The 19,249-nt window shown below is 38.2% G+C and overlaps 1 protein-coding gene across 1 annotated transcript in view; it reads left to right on the top strand.

Annotated features, from left to right (window-relative positions):
• TYR (tyrosinase) overlaps positions 1-19,249 on the top strand; it is a 49,431-nt gene that overhangs the window by 14,383 nt on the left and 15,799 nt on the right. The window contains exon 3 of the mRNA XM_054081642.1: positions 6,617-6,764. Within this exon, the coding sequence (XP_053937617.1) occupies positions 6,617-6,764 (148 nt within the window). The remainder of the gene's footprint in view (positions 1-6,616; positions 6,765-19,249) is intronic.

The following is a 19,249-nucleotide window of genomic DNA, read 5'->3' as shown; positions in this document are numbered from 1 at the left end:
ACAGTGTTACTCTAAGAAAGCTTTTTTAATTTCTTTTCTTTGAGGGTACGTATTTTACTAACCTGATTCATTTCAACACTTAACTTTACTGGTGTTACTCTAGATTTACAAAAGATGACAAGAATCAGGCCAGTGACTGTGATTGAGTAGCTCCTGATTTATACCAATATGAGATTTACTCCTCGGTTTTAGTTCTATACTAGAAAACATCTGTGATCACCTAGAAGAACTGATCATGTACAAGAAAAACTTCGGTGCAAAATTTTGTGCTCTTTGATGCTTAAGTGCACTGGAACAAGGATGACACATTTTTAGCCCTTGAAGAGGTTGATATCAACATCATTATGAACAGGTGTAAATAACACAGGCTGAATCTGTGTCTAACAGAAAATGCTGCTATAGAGACAGAACTTGTGTCACTGAAGAGTAACCACAACCACCATAAATAGCAAAGTTCAATATTGTTCAATAAAACAACAACTCCCTGAGACTGAACACATAGGTATCCCTCTCTCTCTGGGCCAGAACAGTTTCTGCTCTGACTGAAAATGAACAGGTTAAAAACAGTTTGCACATTGCCCCTTGAAGTCGAAATAATTATTTGAAACAGGATTTGTTGAATAGTGGCCTTAACTAGAAGGTACTCTTGATTTCATTGGACACTTCATGGATACAAAAAGAGAACAGAAAATCAATCTGGTTTATAAGCATCAGGTGAGAATAGAAATGGATTAGCTGACTGGAAATGAAATAATTAAGTTTCTCTTTTGTGCAGTTCAGCTTTGGTGTGACACCTTGCAAGCTACTTCCTAAGAATAAGAGAGGACTAAAAAGCATAATTTCTTTTTCTTTATGAGAAGATCCCACATTTGAAATTATTTTATTCATGGCAACTTCAAATCAAACTCAGTGCCTTCTAAGTTTTGTAGAAAGTGACAAAACATTTTCTAAAAAAAATCTATAACTCTGTATCACTTTCATTATTAATTAATTAACTCATGGCACATGGTATCAAGTCAAGCCATGTCATAGCATTCCATTGTCTGTCACAATTATGTATCATTACTGCTCTTCTGTCATGAAATAATGGAATAAAACATCAAACATTCCAAAATGTGATTTCATTTTAGTAGGACATTTTCCTTTCTTTCTGAAATAAGAGATTTTCATGTGGAAAGTTTTTCTCAGTATTTTCACTGTGATCCATATAGCTACTGAAAAATGATTTCTCAAAATGTAGTTTGTCAGAAAACTTCTAATTAAAAAAGTTTTAGCCTACAGCCAACATTCCTTACCCAGCTCAAACCTCACCCTCTGGATAAATTTTTGTTGCATGTAGAGAAAGTGCTGTCAAGTTGCAGAGGATCATTACTAGACAACTAGAAAGACTGTTCAGCCCAGAATATTGTAAAGCTCTACAAGAGTAATTTTAAGAAAAAAAAAACCTATGTGATGACATGGTCTAAATTAAATAATTAAAGCCTTTCATTTACTGCACCCCCCTAGGCCGAATTCTGCAGATCTGGAGGCTTGGTCACTCTAGAGAGATCACAGTATAAAATTGCTTTAGAAAATATGTAAGGTTTGACCCTGAAAAATTTCCTACGAGATTACAAATGGTTCAGAAACTCCACAGAAGTAAGCCAAAAGGACATCCTTAACTTCAAAGACCAGCAAGGATGTGGTCTTAAAATTCTTTTATCTGTATCTTCTTAGAAGCAGATGTATCTATCTGAGTTGAACTTCTCTAAAATGTGAAATCCTTATTAAAAAAAAAAATCATCCTCAGGGTTACCAACATTAAGTTGGTTACCAACATTAAGTAATCAGCCAGCTGGACTCAGACATATAATCATAGAATCACTTAGGTTGGGAAAGACCTTTAAGATCATTGAGCCTAACCATAAACCTAACACTGTCAAGTCCACCACTAAACAATGTTCCTAAGCTCCCCATCTACATGTCTCTTAGATACCTCCAGAGATGGTCTTTCAACCATTTCCCTGAGCAGCCTGTTCCAGTGCTTGACAACCCCTGTGGTGAAGAAATTTTTCCTAGTATGTAATTTAAACCTCCCCTGGAACAACTTGAGGTCATTTCCTCTCATCCTATCACTTGTTACTTGGGAAAAGAGACCACCCACCTCACCTCAACCTCCTTTCAGGTAGTTGTAGAGGTTGATAAGGTCTCCCCTCAGCCTCCTTTTCTCCAGATTAAATGGCCCCAGTTTCCTCAGCTGCTCCTCATATGACTTTTGCTCCAGATCCTTCATCAGCTTTGTTGCCCTTCTTTGCACATGGTCCAGCAGCTCACTGTCTTCCTTGTAGTGAGAAGCCCCAAAGTGAACACAATATTCAAGGTGTGGCCACACCAATGCAGAGTACAGGGGGACAATCTCTTCCCTAGCCCTGCTGGCCACTCTATTCTGATACAAGCCAGGATGCTCTTGGCCTTCTTGGTCACCTGGGCACACTGCTGGCTCATATTCAGCTGGATGTCAACCTACACCCCTATGTTCTTTTCTCCCAGGAAGCTTTCTAGCTGCTCTTCCCCGAGCCGGTAGTATGGGGTTATAGTGGCCGAAGAGCAGGACCCAATAGTTAGCCTTGTTGAACCCCATACATCTGGCTTCCACCCACTAATCTAGACTGTCCAGATCCCTTTGTAGTGCTTTTCTTCCCCCATGCAGATCAATACTCCCATTCATCTTGATGTCAACTGAAAACTTATTAAGCTTGCACTCTATCCCTTCAACATGGAACATATAAAGCTGTATTTGACCTTCAAAGACCTGGTTAGCGAATTCACTAGCCTAGAAAGTCATATAAAAAGAAATTATTTTGTAAGAAAAACAGTTTTTCAGTTGAAAAAACCAACTTCCTAATTGTTCTGAATAACTCACTGATGTTAGGGATGTCACAGATGTTAAGCAGCCCAGTAAGATTATCACGAGAGATAGGATTGTTGGAAAGGTTCATCCATTCCTGTAGCAGTGAGTTCAGCTAATTCTCTCTGAGCTGTGCATAACTTCTGCTAAGCATACTTACAAAATTTCAAGTCAGTGTCAAATGAGCAACTGAGGAACTCCTTACTTACTTTCAATATATAAAGCTTTGCCCTTGACTGATTCTATGTGGACTTCTGTGGTCTCCGTTATTAGATTGTAAAATCCACCGTCAATATGATTAGACACTCTATTAAAATAAGGACATACACCTGACCCAACCGCATGTTCAATGAGAACCACCTATATATCATCTTAAAATCCATCAGGCAGCCTTAATTTTGAGCAGCATCATTAGCTCTTCCGATAATAAACTTTGGGCTAAATCCCCATCTGAATTAATTTGGTTTGGTTCCAGCAAATCTACTTCAGATCCACAGAATCACTGTTGCTGATTTACAGGGCGAAGGCAGAATCAGGCAGAACTCTTAAAAATGTGATTGTTCTCTTACTGAAATCATTGGTAAAACTGCATTCATTTCAGTGGTGTATGTCCTAATGGTTATTTCTAATGCATCGTAATTAAGTGAGGATTTAAAAGGATATTCTATACTGGCTTGAGGATTTAACAGCTCACTGTCACCAGGGACAGTCCTGCTTCTTTATGCAATCTCCTCCATCCATGTCAGTCACTTTCCCTCCTCTTTCAGGTACCAGCACTAGTTGTCATCATACCCTTACATGAGATACCGTATCTTAGTATCCTGGGAAAAAAAACTGAGATGCTGCACTCCAGCATAGTTTACTGCCACAATAATGAGTTAAATCTGTTCACAGAGGGACCAACACTGTACAGTTGATGTGCAGGAGAAGGCAGCACAGTATAGAGGAAAACAGGTAGGGGAAGTGGAACACCCCTATCTAGGGGCAGAGAGCTCTTTGTTCGGCTCACTGTGCTTGCAAGTCTGTAGCCCTACAGTTGCTACAGACTTGGTTTTACTGCAGCCACCTCAGCAAAGTTTCCAGAACTCTAAAAAAAATCCCTCATGTTTTTACATATTCCTCTTAATTGGCTCTACCTCATTTTTGAATATGTCATCCTAAATAGCTAATTGTACAGAAGTCTTTCAATAACTCTGAGAGAAAAGGATAAGACCCAGGCTAGTTAAATAAAGTGGCACTACCTTGTGGATTTATTCCTGTTAACTTTATAGTTTATATGGAGCTTTCATAACAAAAAATCAGATATTAGAACTTCTCATGTACATAGTTAAACATGATGTCGCCTTTGATTCTGACTAATTGCATACCAATTAACTGCGAGCTGGAGGGTGGGGTTGCTAAATCTGTCCCAGTTACTGAACTTTTGATTGTTAAGATAAATTGCTCATGTGCAAATGTTCCGTGAAAGGTTGTACAGAGCTAAAATGAGTATTTTGTATATTTTTTAATGAATTCCCAATGATCATGCACTATGGTGTTTAGCGAAGAAGGCCAAAATTGTTGCCATTAGTTCCTGTGACTTCTGGCCAGACTGTCATTATACATCATTCTTCATAGGCAATATTTTATTCTGTTCTTTTCTCTAAGTGACAGCGAAGTAACTGCAATCACCATCAGGCAAATTTCTGTGGGCAAAATTTCCCTTTTGAGATCTTCATTCCATTGCTTTTTACGTCACCATGCAGCATCTTCAATAATCGCAGTTCATATCTGATGCACTTAAAACCTGCAGTTATCTGTAGGCATTAGCGTGTTCCTCTTTCTCTCCTAAATCCAGATCTATTCCACCTTGAAGTCTTACTATTTGCATCACAAACTAGCTCAACCTCCTCCAACAGTCCTAACTATTCTTTCTACTCTGATACCCCTTGAATTTTCCAAAGTCTTTGTCATACCATTGCAGTTAGAAAGATGTTTATGATGGTGTATTTTTTCCTAGGTGCCACAGCTATCATTTTGATCCTTATTAGAATTGTCTGTAATTTTATGCCAGATGCTTCTCCCTTGTTTTTAAAGGTTAACAGTCATGCCAAAGCCCAATGGGGGAATTTAGAGTGACAAAGTGATGCAATAATTTCACACAGAAGATCAGAATCCCGGTGAGGTCTAGAAGTCAGATTCCCAACCCCACAGAGCATGACTACATTGATAAGGCATCTGTAGACATGTCTCAGTTAATACTTTGTGTAACTCAAAGAGGAGCAAGTCCAAAGAGCAAGTCAATAGGTACTGAGGACTTGAATTCAATGTCATACATGAGGGTTTTGACAGGGAAGGGGTTCTTTCACCCTAGTTCAGCCCCATGAACTGAATACTCAGTGATAGTTGGCACATTTTAGAATACCTCCAAAAGGTATCCAGCTTACAAAGTCAGAAATTACCCTGTGATGTAAGTGACAGCATGAAAAAGAATAACTGTTACAAGATTCATTTCAAAAGCATGTTGCTGATCCTCATTCAAATACTTGTTCTTCATCCAAATAAGTAAATAAAGCAAGTGTTTAAACGTGTACAGGGCATTTCCCAAAGAGAAAAGCTAAGATGTTTCTTTTCCACACCTTGCAGACCTGATAAACTGCCACAACATTGGGAAAATACTAAACATCAGCACAAAAAGCATATTGTTAACGGACATTTTTATTATATTATTAAATTGTAAAGAAGTTTTAATATGTCTCCAATATGCTTCCTCATCCTACACCTTACAGAATGTTTGAGAACAAAACATCTTCAGGAATAGAATCAAAGGTTTACAGGGGTTTTGTAGTGTGGGTTAAAAAGTAGAACTAGCATAGGGTTAAAAGATTAAGGTTGGAAGGAAAATGTATGTTTCTGCTTTTATTCTCTTGGAAAATCCCCCCAAAAAAGATCATATGGTTGAGTTGACTTTTATTAGGAGTCCTTACAAATAGAAAGGAAGCTTGCCTGTCAGGGTACTGAGAGGGGCTGCCAAACTTGGAGCTGATGCATGGACAGGGTATCAAAATAAAAACTAATGGAAAGACTCATCTTCTGGTATTTCCCATCTGGAGATTGGTCTGTGTGACCTCTTCTCAAATATCATGTTTTAGGAGCTCTCCAAAATAACAGCACTCCACAGACTTTCATCCTGTAAGTCTGACTGGGGAATATTATTGATTATTTACCAAATCCTTCTGTAAAGATTATAGGATGTATTGTGTTGACTCCTTTCAACAAAAGAATGTGTTCTATAGAGCTAAACTATATTAAATGACTACTATATGATGAAATACAAGAGCCTATTTTATCTTAGGAACCTTTAGGTATCAAGATCAAAAAATGAAAATTAAATGAATAAATTTTCTCACTGTGAATAAATGCACACTCATAAATGTCTGCAGGGATTAAGTTGCCTTTTAATAGCCAGACACAACGGACAAAGAAATTTTAAAATACAAAGCAATTAAGCAGTACATTTGCTGACATGCTGCATTAGCTACATGGCAGCAGTTTTAATTTAGCTTATTGTAATTTAATCTTTGCTATGTCTTTGAAATATGTTAGCACTCCTCTATGGGTTTTCCTAAGCCCTTGTCTAGAAAGCTGAACAGAAATGAAGTGAAAATACGTACTTTGACCTTCAGTCTTACTGGAAAGAGACTTGTACGCATTGTCATATCAGCATGTGATTTTTTCTTGAATATACAGGCTTTGCTGATCCACGGACTGCAATATCAAACATATCTCAAAGTGGTTTGCATAATGCACTTCATATCTACATGAATGGCTCCATGTCCCAAGTACAAGGCTCTGCAAATGATCCTATCTTTGTACTACACCATGCATTTGTTGACAGGTGAGTTCAATTCTCCTTAGTAAATCTAATTTATTTTGTGGTTTTATAGTGTGTTTTTCACATACACTTCAAAACTGCAGACATTTTACATGTCTTTACATGCACAAATGTACAATTAAGTTCCATTATTATTCAACAGCAAATGTCTTTCCCAACTGTCTGTATGTTCACTGGATTAAATATAATTTGAAAAGTTGACAAATGCATTCAGCTTTTATTACCAAGATAAAAATAGTTCTTCAATGATGTCATAGTGATTAATATATATGGATGTGTACATCAGGAAGTTTGGACCAAAAGTGTGTGACTCATTTTAACAAGACTGTAATCAGTTTGAGCAATTCGTTTACATTCTAAATGTCAGTACTGTTTTAATTTCTATTCCATAAGGAAAATCCAAGTGTGCTATTTATAAATAAAGCAGAAAAAAATCTATATTTCAGAGTGACAAACAAAACTGTGACTTTCTTTTGATGAAAGGGAAGAGTACAGCTGTGCAGAATGAAAGGAAAACAAACAGAAGGATATCATGCCTATTGATAAGAAATAGTAGGGGAACACAGTTTTGCAAGACGACTGAAATTGCTGTGTTAAGGACAGCATTCCAAGATTTAATGGCGACCTTAAAAATTTCTGTGTAGCTATATTATGTGTGAATGGCTGCAAACAATTTACCGTGGACTGCATTACACCAAACTGAGGTGACTAAAGAGCTGTGAAACAGTTAACTAAGCAAAGGACTGTAAAAGCCACACAAACAACACTTGTTCTGGAGCAGTTTAAATTCTCTTACTGAGCTTCCTCTGCTTTCCCACCATGTACTGACTGTGACTTGGCTACCACAATGTTTAGAACAAAAGAACTATTATCTTCTACAAACTTTCAGGACTTTTTAATAAATTTGTATGTGCAGAAACCTACTGACTGAGACTCTGCCTGCACACAGCATTATATGGATATTTATATGGAAACTGAAATGTTTTTTTTATTTGGGTCACTGAGGCATGCAGCACAGTAGAGATGCAGATTACGTCTTGCATACTTCATCTTGCAGAGAAGTTCTTTACTTTCAGGCAGTTCACACCAAAACCTCTGTATAAAACTTTATAATAATTAACTGAATAGCTACTCAATGTGAAAGATAAATTTGAAGTTAGTTTTTTTTCTCCTTATTTTAGATACTTAATGAGCCTAATGGTTGTATTCTTTATACTTCACCTATCCTGAAATAGGATATCAAGTCTTAGCAGGTCACTCCGGCAGCAGTGGAATGGTTCCTTCAAAGAGTGACCCACCTATCTTCTGCTTCTATACTGTAGGGTATAATTAGCTCTCTGGAGGTGTCAGTTCTGTAATTCTTCTCTTTGAAATGCTTTTCTTCAGATCATTTGAAAAGTTAAACTGTGTAGCTTAGCTGTGGTTTATCATATCCACCCATTGACTGCTTGATGGGATGGAGGCACAAAGGTATGGTTATAAATTTCAAGACTGGCACCCGGAAATTCACCTTCCAGTATCTAGGCTTTTAAAATATGGATCAATTGAACAGTCAGAGAAAAAGAACATATAAGGGAAAGCATTACGCTCTGCAATATCAAAAGAATTTTTTCCTTTGACATTCACGCTTGCGTAAGACCTACGTATCTCTTAGCTCCCACTCATTGAAGGGCTTACGTAGTACCTTGGGCTTCAAGATGACCCCTCCCACAAAGGAATTTCAGTCATAGTCATTATGATCCCTTGGAAATATTTTTCATGTAGTTGTTATCCATTTTAGAAGGCAAAACTATCTTCAAAAGATAGTATCATTAAATCCTACTAGTGTTTAGGAAACTGCACAGGATCCGTGGGGCAATACAGATAACCATGATGCAGCCTCATCCTGTTTGTGGCAAAAAGAATATTACCAGTGCTCTGCAGCTGCTGAGTACATGGGCTTTAGTACACACAGATGTAAAAACTAATAACAATTCTGCCTTTTGTATAAGTGACAGAAATGCATTAGCATGATTAGGGTTACTTAGCAGCCTTATCCATGACAGATTAATCATGCTTTTAGCTATAATTAATAAGTAGGTGACTGATAGGTACGTACAGTACATTTTAAAAGACCTGATCCTCCCCTACATAGACTTTAAATCTGAAGGGTTGTGAAAATGTTCTTTTTTCTGAGAGGCAAGCAAGAATACAAAGAATAGAGAAAATGGGAGAAACAGTCTTCACAGCAGCAGAAGCACTTTTTTGGTCCATATCAACTTTTGCCATTTGGGCAGAACACTTTCGAGCCAATTGCTATCACCACATCAGACCAATGGATTTTTAACTAGCTTTTAAACTAAATCTTCTGCCAAGGGCAGCATCTCTTCCAGGCCTTGGTGAGGACATGGAGAGTTGTGAGACGGGGGTTTACAGGCAAAGGGAGTAAAAAGACTGAACACCAACAACCACAAGTCCTTTGGGTCTTGCAAAGGCAGGGAACAGCTCTGTGTCAAGAAATCAAGAATGGTCCAGCACTGTGAGCATCCATGTAAGACCCAGAAGAGGGATTCCTCACTCCACTGCAAATTTCTTTGGTGAAACTGAGTGCATAGTTTGTTCTAAGGAACTCTTATCTCCCGGAGATCTGTTTCCTTCCCATTGATTTCAAGAAGGCTTTTGAAGGAGCTGTTGATTTGAGCTTTAGCTAACCCATCTGTAAAGTGGGTGATGTTAGATGCCTACGCAACGATGCTGTCAGGGTAAATGCATTAACGACTGTGAAATGCTCAGTTACGACCATAATAGGAGTGATAGAAATAAGGCAATAGATCATTGGAACTGATTTTTACATGGAAACATATGGTACAGGGGAGGATAAATAAGTGTATATAGAATCTGCTGACAGGTGTGAGCCAAATATTAGGAGCTGCTTTCCAAATTGAGCAACAGTCAGCCTCCTATCTGCTGCCCCCTGCCCTTTCCTACCCAGGTCTGATGTACAAAATGAAGATGGATAGAGCAGAGGTGTAGTTGAGAAGATCTCTCAGGTGAAAAGCAAAGAATTTACTTACAGACACTCTCCTTTCTTTAAGTTATTCTATTTCAGCAATGCGGAAGAATGAAGGTACCCAGGCAACAGCTTTCTTAGCAGCCTCCTTGCCTTCTTATTTGTTAGCTAGAAGACCTAAAGATCAGACGTCAGTGTCTGGTAAAAGCAGGTGACCGCCCTGAAAATTATTAATTCTTAATTGAATGGATTAAAAAAAAAAAAAAAAAAAGAAAGAAAAAAGATGGAACAAAATATACATTCAGCAAAAATGAGAGCTTTTTTAGCTCTGTGCAGCATTTCTTTTAATTACAAATCTCTTTGCTATTCAGATATGCTCTACAGTCAGCACAAGGGAATAACAAGGGAGGAGCCAACCCACTCAAGCTGGAAGAAGCAGCTGCATAAGCAGTGAAAGCAAGGGTTCACAGTCCCGTTTGAGCTTACTAGGGTGTTTTCTTTGCTCTGAAAAAGTAACTCTTTCCTCTTTGTCAACTTTTCAGCCCATCCATCCCTATAGACACAGAATATCTTCATCTGTTCTCCCTGCACTTTTGCTCTTTGGATGTTTCTTTAATCTTTCTTGGAATTTATTCTGTATCTGTCTCCTCCTTGACTTCCACATCCCACCCTAACAGTCATCCTTGCAAATTGCAAGAAAAACTAAATGGTAATGGGGAAAAAATATAGCCATTAAAAGTCTCCATAATACTTTATGCCTGTACACACATTATGACATGTTTATTACAGCTAATGTAATACACACCAATTCTCATCACACTTCTAAGTTCTTCAGCAATGGACAGGGTTTATTACAACAGTGTGGTTGACTTTCAAAAGTCCTTATATTTGGACAAGCAATTTAGAACCTATTTTCTAGAAACACACAATAAGGTATAGACTTCCAATCTCTTGTATCGTTAAAGTCAAAACTATTAAACTATTATTAACCTATTTGTAGAGCTACACCCAGACTGTTAGTGATGCCACCACTACAGGACCTTTTTCTCCAGATTTTGTAAGCAATCACACAGCTCAGAATACTATTGCAACCATCATTGCACTAATGTAATGCTCTGACCAGGTGTGCATCTCTGTTTATGTAGTTCATCTGTCACATCAAATGAACTAATGGTCTCTATTTTCAAGCCTCCTCATTGCCCATTCCCAAATCATCCCTTATTCATTGTTATGGAACTCATTCACCCCTCCAATAAGTTTGCGATAACAGTCTCTGTCTTACATCTGTTTGGCATTCAGTCAAGTCCCTCCATAGTCCTCCTGGATGGGACTTGTTCACCCTATATATCCACAAATTCAGTCACAATTCCTCCTTTCAACAAGACACTTGCAGAAAAGTTCAGACACTAGTAGGCTAAAACCTTCCGTTTGTGGGTGGACAGTTGTTGTCCCACTGCATGGTTGCCTATTCCTACTCCCATCTGTTTGTATCCATCTGTCATCCCTTGTGTGATGTATAAATTATAAGGTCTGACTCTCTAGTTGCTCTGGTCTGTGCAGGGTGCCCAGTATATTCTTAGCCTCTGACTACAGTTCTTAGGTATCAAAACAATGTGAGCAACAGAAGATAGCGATTGCTTTATTTACAGACATATGAATTGACAACAACATTGGACTTCCCTACTCTGATCTTCTTGGTTCAGTTACTCTTAGCTTGCCATCACACAGGACTAAATTCTTGTACCAAAGTGATAAAAACTTAAAAGGTGGAGGTGTGCGTATATTTGTGTGTGTGCACATGAAGTGGGCTAAAAGTAGTCAAAGTCAAGTATAAGTTCCCATAGGAAATGGAAAGGCTTTCATTTGCAGCTACTTACATATATGGACACTTCAGGCAGATGAAGGAGAAATTCTCCTGTGCATCAATTTCAAAGTCCAATGAAAATGCCACAAATTCTGCCTAATCAAGGCAAATGCATCCGTGCTGTTTAGCAACATCAGCCACCGTAGACTCCTCCGCAGGATACTAAAATAACCCCTTCTGCTTCAGGGGCAGTCTGGAGCTGGGAGCTTTGGGAAATACCTTATCTGAAGATCTAATAATAAAACATTCCTTATCACAATGCTTATCAGTAAAGCGTTAAACTGAAAAGCATATACAGAGCAGTCTATTAAAAAATATATTTGAACTTTGAGTCTACACATACTAATTTGTATGCCAGCACCACACCATTCCCTAAGACAACTTTATGGACACTTTCAGTCCCTGTGGACTCAATATACTCACTCTCACGCCAGTCCCTTCTCCTTCCACTTTGAAAAAAAAAAAAAAGTAAGTTAGCTTTATGTGAAAAGTCATTTTGTTGGAAAACACTTTAACAAGAGGAGATTTTATTTTCACTCCCAGAAAATGTCAAAATAAAAGCTTCTTTTTTTTTTACTCTGTTTTTTAAACAGAACATTTTCATTTTCTCTTAAATGTCACCTCAGTTTTTTTAAACTAAAAAATGGCATGAGAAAAACCAAGTTGTTCTCTTGTTTTGAAATGTTGACAGGAAACAAGAACTTTTTTTAGTAGTTAAAGACTATTTGCTTCAAGATTTTTGAATATTTGGAGTGAAAGCAACTAAAAAGAATCAGTAGAAATTCTTAAGTCAACACCAGGTTTCCAGATTTGTTAATACATGGAATAAGATTCATTCCTTACTCTGAACTGTCTCCAGTGGAAGACAATGTAAAGCATAAACCCAAGGAAATTTTATCCCCATTTTGTTTATGGAAACTTAGAAAGACCAGAACAAGTGACTTAAACACAACTGAAATGGTGATTGCAACATGATGTATTAGCTAATAGTAAACTAGTGTAAAAAGGGAGAAGTCACTGCATATACCCTAAACATATCGCTATTTTTCTCCCTTTATATGGGCAGAGGTAGACTCTTACTGTTTTCTGAGGTATGTTCGCAAAAAATGATGACACAATCTAGAAGTCATATTTTTCTTGAGCTGAATGAACTATGGCTTGGAGCCATCCGAGATCTGTTAGACAAAGTCAAGTTAAGAGCTGCCTTTAGCAATATACCTCCTCCCACAGTAAGAGTAAACCCGCAGTGCTTCTGCATTGTGTCAGTATAGGATTTCAGTGGCTGCGCCCAGCACTGTATCCTCCGAAATGCCTGAATAAAGGCAAAGGATGAGGTGAATTCATCTCCATAACTGTCCCTGGCATGAAGGTGAAATGGTTAAAGTCCTTCCACTGAGTGAAACCATGAAGATTACTGGGTTACTGTTATGCCCAGAGGTAAGCAAGTAGAGCTTTTATGAGCAAAGACCCATGAATTTGCTCCTGGCGTAGGAGCACTGCTTCCAGAATGGGGCTGAAATGATTGTGTGTAGCTGGTCAGCCCCTAATGTTCTCGAATACTACTTTACCTCCTAAAATCTTCTGCATTTTGCAAATATGTAAATATAAATACCGATAAAAACTATTAAAAAATATATAAATATATAATGTTGATACTGGCAGCTGAGTCAAATCTTATGAAACTGATGGGCATCACATTAAATTCTTACTCTGATTACATGCTTAAAATCTCTAGGTTGCCTTCTGGAATTGAATATCTGGGTTGTAAAGTGCTACTGTACACACAAAAGAGAAAGAATAATGTTCACGGTGTGGCAGAGATGTCATGGGTGGGAAGTATAGATGTGGGCTGTATTTTCCAGTGGGACTGTATTTGCATACTATATGCATGCAAGATGATTAAAGAGGGGGGAAAAAAATCACTTCACAAGCAGACAGGGAAGGCAGCAGGAAGCTAAGGACAGCTGGAGAAGTAGTTAAATGTTAGCATTATGTAGTAACAGCACAATATCCAAAGAAGACCCCATAAACCACCTTATCTGTAGGGCTATGAATAATGAGGAGCACCATGCAGGAGATTACTTCCATGCAGACATCTGTTTTCAACCCCCATTTATAGTCAATAGAGACTATAGTCTAAAGTGCAACTGACTAGCAATCACCTCAGCTACAAACGTCTCTGGCGAGGCATGTTTTTGCCTTTTGGTTGGATAAGTCCCCTCAAATCACTTCTTTTTATCTCTGCACAGCACCTAGCACAGATGATTCCTTTAAACTGAAGTTCAGATATTACTATAATACAAGCACCTACAACACATGTAATGCTTAATATGCATGACCCATTACACGTGTATGTAATAAGACAGAGGCTGGGAAGGTTATCTCCCCATGTCCAAAGCCCTTAAGTGTATTAATTACATTTTTTCCAATGCGTCCTGGGGGGCAGTTGCCTGTCAGATCTCTTCTCCTTACCTTGCATGTATTGGATGGACCCTGCCAGGAATAGAGCCCTAATGAGCATGGACAGATACCTTCCACTAAGCTCAGCATCATTGCACCATGGTTACCCAGCTCTCACCCTTCTCTGATGCTTAACAAAATCACATCATCGCCGGCAGCTGCTGTGCCAGAAGCCACCATGTCACAAATACTAACTCTGTTTCACCAGGAGGGACTCTCCAGCAGAGTATTTCATGTGAGGGTAGGCCAGGAGTGACTTAGGTCACAAGCTTTATCAGCACACAGTCTTCTACAACAAGTATGAAATACAGAGCAGATCAGTAGTGAAGGGGTGAGAAACTTGAACATGGAAATTTTTAGCAATGAAAGCAGGAAAGGGTTTATCTTAATTCCTATGGGAAAGTCTACAAATGTGCAGGAGGATAAACACACCTTCTGTTACCACAAGCCCTCAGCTAACACTGAACTGGACCTGCTAACCTTGCCCTCAATCTCTCCGGTTTAGTAGCATGTTCACCAGAGCTACTCAGCTAGTTTTTGGAGCTGACTCACTTAAAGTGCAGCTCAGCATGTGGGTAGAGTGAGTTCACATCTACTGCAAAATACCACATAAATATATCCATGGAAAACAGAGTGTAAGTGGGAAGGTTGGGATGTTGCTGAGAAACACAACCCTCCAGTACATCTCCTTTCATATCTCTCTGTCTAAGGCCAAAAGGCAAATCATACTGGAGCTGGACTTATTTCAGTGAGCCTGGGTATTTCCTGCCACTGCAGTTGCCAAGCAACCAAGGGGATGTAGGAAGAGCCTTGGAGGATAACACCACAGGTCCATCTAACCTATATCACAGCTACAGTGGTGCCCAGAAGCAAAGAGTTTAGAGCAATCCTCCTCCAGAAGACCTCCCTGCTTTGCCTATTAGACAGACAGAAGCTGAGTCCACATAACACTGGAAGTTACACCTGTGTCTAAAGTAACCCACACTCCTAAAGAAGCCCTCTGGATATCTACAGACAGACCAAACAGAGTCAGAGATGGAGAGAAATAAGGAAAAGAAACATGATCTGGAGATAAATATTCTTTTCATTGATTAAGCATATACAAACCCTACAGTGCTGCTGATTCACTTTGCTTTAGAGGAAGGACAAGAGGAAGGTTAAACAGATGTCTTCTGGATTACATGTGAAACACAGTAGTTGGCAGTCTCACCTGCTATGTCATTTCAGGCTAGGTGGTTACAATGACCCATTCCACTCTTAAAATATCAGTAATACAAGAGATTTAGTTCAAATAATACCATTTAAAGTGCAAGCTTCTTATCACTCTTACTGCAAGATTTAGTTTAGACAATGTAGTTATAGAACGGATCACTTTGTACAATTCATATTATGCAAGTAATTAGTGGGTTTTAAAAGGAAAGTTTACTTCACCCTAAAAATGTGGCAAAAGCCACATGGTTAGTCTTCACGTATTCTCTTAACATTGGAGGAGGAGAGAGCTCTCTCTGTGACACAGCAATCAAGACAAGCTCTGATGCAGACAGCTAACAGAGCACTGAATTTCCTTCCTGCAGCACTTCTGCAATAATAGCTGCTCTAATTGTTCAAATTGTAAAAAATCACAGCAAAACATGGTACTTTTCTCACCCACGTGTAGCTACCTTCTATTCATCAAAAGAAATGATCACTTTGCTACCATAGATGTGATTTATATATTACATGCCCTTGTGAACCTCAATAATGACAATCTCTCAGTCTCAAAAGAACTGAATTACAGAGCACAGGAGTGGGTGACATAGAGTCAGTCCAGCTGCCTTCACAGCAGTCCATTTTAATCTGCTTGTTATCTCTCTCTTCAGGAGAAACTAGTTATTAAACTTTGGAGCAGCTGGCATTTGTACTATCACTTATTTCAATTGATAACTTTCTGTTGGCTGCAAATTGTGGCAAAACTGAATGTGAGCAAGTTAACCCAGGACATGCACTCCAGCAAATGTGGTTTGCTCTTTTTTTCATGCAACACATGGTTGCATTTGTATCTCCTTGTTACAAAGCACAGAGAACACATTATCATGTCTTACATACACCTCACAACCTCACAGAAGCAACCTTGCAGCATTGGACAGCACTGGAGTAATCACAGACCTTGGAATGGCATTTCAGCTTTCCTCTGTTTTTTTCCATTTCTCTTTCTTTTCAAAGGAAAATACATGTTGCTTGCCAGATGTCTTTTAGAGAATGTCAGATCTCATGATACTGAAATGTATCGTATAAATGAGCTCTAATCAACAACGTTCTCCCTCCTTTCTGCTGTAGTCAACCTGACCTAGCCTCACCCTTACAACTAAATGAATTAAAAGAATGAATGTCTGTGTCAAATCTGGTGCAACTAGTGACATGGTTTCATACTTAAATATGATAAAGTCATCAGTGGGTTACAAAGCTGCCATCTCACAGCTGAATGATGTGCATGGATTTATCAGGCTACTGAGAAACAAAGGGCACAGTTTCACTGTCACTTTAAGCCTCCTTAACACGGCAGACAGGTTAAGAAGAAGAAACAGTTCTACTCTCTAATTAGTGCTACCCAGAGGTGCTCACCTCTGTTCCTCCCCTGTGCTGATATTGGCCATCATGCCAAAAAATGATGAATCAGGTCTGTGACTTTATCTCACCTCAGCTATCCTAGAACAAATAAAAACAAATGAGATGTTTGGTCTTAAACCAAATTTGTTCTTTAATCCTGGTTATGACACGGTTGTGCAAATGCTTAAAAAGAAAGTGAGGACAAGAATGTAGGAGATAAGCAGCATTGTCTCCTCAGTAGTTGTATAGATCTGGAGTGACCATGAATCTTCATCATAAGGGGACTATAGTCCTGCCACTCAGGACACTTGCAGTATCACACGTGTTCCTGGTTACATGGCAGAGGAATCAAACCCTCTTCTTCCCTCTTTCCCTCTCTTCAACTGCCCTCACTTGCAAGGTAAAGCACACCAAATAAAACATCTCCTAGAAAATCTTCCTCAAGGCCCAGTTGAGTGTACACTATATGTCAATGTCTCTGCAGTAATTCAATATAAGGAAATCTTTAATAACAGATATTTAAGGTCTGATTTCTTCTCCTACACTGCAAGCACAGATCAGTTCATGACTGCAGAGGCATGTTGTCGAGAAACAGCTCTTAGCAAAGAAGCTTTTCAAAACAATAAAGAAAATGCCTATTATCGTTTTACTCTACATTTTCTAGTTTTTAAGATTTCTTTTCTGTGACCAACATCTTTTTTTTTTCAGAACATATAACACTATCTACAACAGTATGAAGCTATCCAGTCTGTATACAACAGTGTTCTTATGCTCTGCTTGGTATTTCCCACTGGCAGAATAAACCCATTTATTTCTTAGCTCATCCTTTTATTAGCTATAATCTCACTACATATCTTATTCATAGAATAATATTGATGCAGAAATATATATTAGTAGACTTTTTCTAATCATCCTCAAATCAATCTTATTTTTTACCCCCACTCTTTAAACCAAGGTGTTTTTTTCAAATTAATTTTGTGCTAAGCCTCATTTCATTTCACTTTGTATAACCTGATAAGTATGCAGCAGAACAAGGCAAATATTCAGGTCTATTTATATGCAATTGAATGGAAGAGATATATCCATGTCTTTTATAGATGGCTTTATTTTATTCTGTAAAAGCACCTTGCCTCACTAAAACACTTTGCAAAAGAACACCGTATTTCCCTTGAATGAAAATTTGAACTACCAAAGCATCAACATACCAGATGGGAGTCCTTACTACTTTTTATCACATACTAGTTCTTCAGACCTATCGAAGTCTGTGTACAGATATATAGCAAGAAACTTAAATAGAATTGAGACTCCATGTTTTGCAATGATATAACCTGACTCCAAGAGGTATTATAGTCTGGTAGGCACAAAGTGGCCCCATAGCCAAGGTCTCACTCTACCACAGCATGTCTAGTATGAACTCAGGCAAATATTCTTTGTTTTGTGCCTATTTTTTCTGAAGTAATATGGGACCTCTAACGCTTCTCAAAATTTCTCTAATAGGAAGAATATTCTTTCACTTTATGACTTTTTGGGACTATTTCCAACCAGATAAAACCCTTTAGCTATTTCTGCATCAAGCATTTGGCTTCTGACTAAATCAGAGAGTTTAAATTATATTGAATTTATCATGTCTCTAGATCAAGTTTTCCACTGTTTAAATACAGTGAGCCTTATTTTAGTCTAAATTTGTCTAAATCAAACCCATTCTACAATGTTAAACTTTTGTTTACTATGAAAAATAATTTTTTTGCATAAACTGTTGTTCATCAAATCTAGTAATTCTAAAACCTTTAAAATTTACATTAATAATACACCCACTATAATATAATTTGTACTTTGGACATGCAATGTAGAGAGACTGAGTCTCTCTGAGCTCTAAACATGAGACAGGATATCTTTCAAAATTTAAATTATTCTTCTACCCCTTTTGGTTCCTTAGTCTCGTATTTGGGTCATGCACTTTGGCTATTTTGATTTCTTCAAGTGAAGGAGGAAACCTTCTAGACAGAAACGGGTTTTGCTGTAATCTAGAGAGAATTATTTTTTAATCAGTTTGAGGCATTTAAATAAAAGGTACTGAGTCACTTTTCCTTGCATTATTGCTATCACAAGAGTGATATCCAATTCATTTAGTTCATTTACATATTTTAATTTTCTGATTCTTAGGTCTTGATTGCTCATGACACTTCTAAGCAAGAGTAGTCAGCCTGGAGGAGTTATGGTTTTCTCCCACTAGATCTCAGGTTGGGTTCTTCCCATTTCCATTCACTGAATAAAACTCCTGATGACTTCTGATGAGCTTTTCTTTCCTTTATCTCGCCTTGTTTTTCCCACCATGCTTACATCCCATCTGTTCTCTTCAGCACTGCCAATGTCACCAAAATGATACCAGTCTAGCTGGGACTGCAATGCTAAAAAAGTCACTCCTACCTATACAAATAGCTAATTAATAGTCTTTGTCTACATGCTGAGGAAGAAGGCGACCAAACAGACTGTTGTAGGAGTTGGACAGATTTCTCTCTCACTGAACTTCTGCCCAGTACTTCTTTTGTACAGAAGAAATATGGAGATGAATATCAGAGAACCCTAATC

Source organism: Cuculus canorus, chromosome 1, assembly GCF_017976375.1.
Source record: "Cuculus canorus isolate bCucCan1 chromosome 1, bCucCan1.pri, whole genome shotgun sequence".
NCBI lineage: Eukaryota > Metazoa > Chordata > Aves > Cuculiformes > Cuculidae > Cuculus > Cuculus canorus.
The sequence above is the reverse complement of the archived record's forward strand: the minus strand, read 5'-3'. Positions and strand labels throughout refer to the sequence as shown.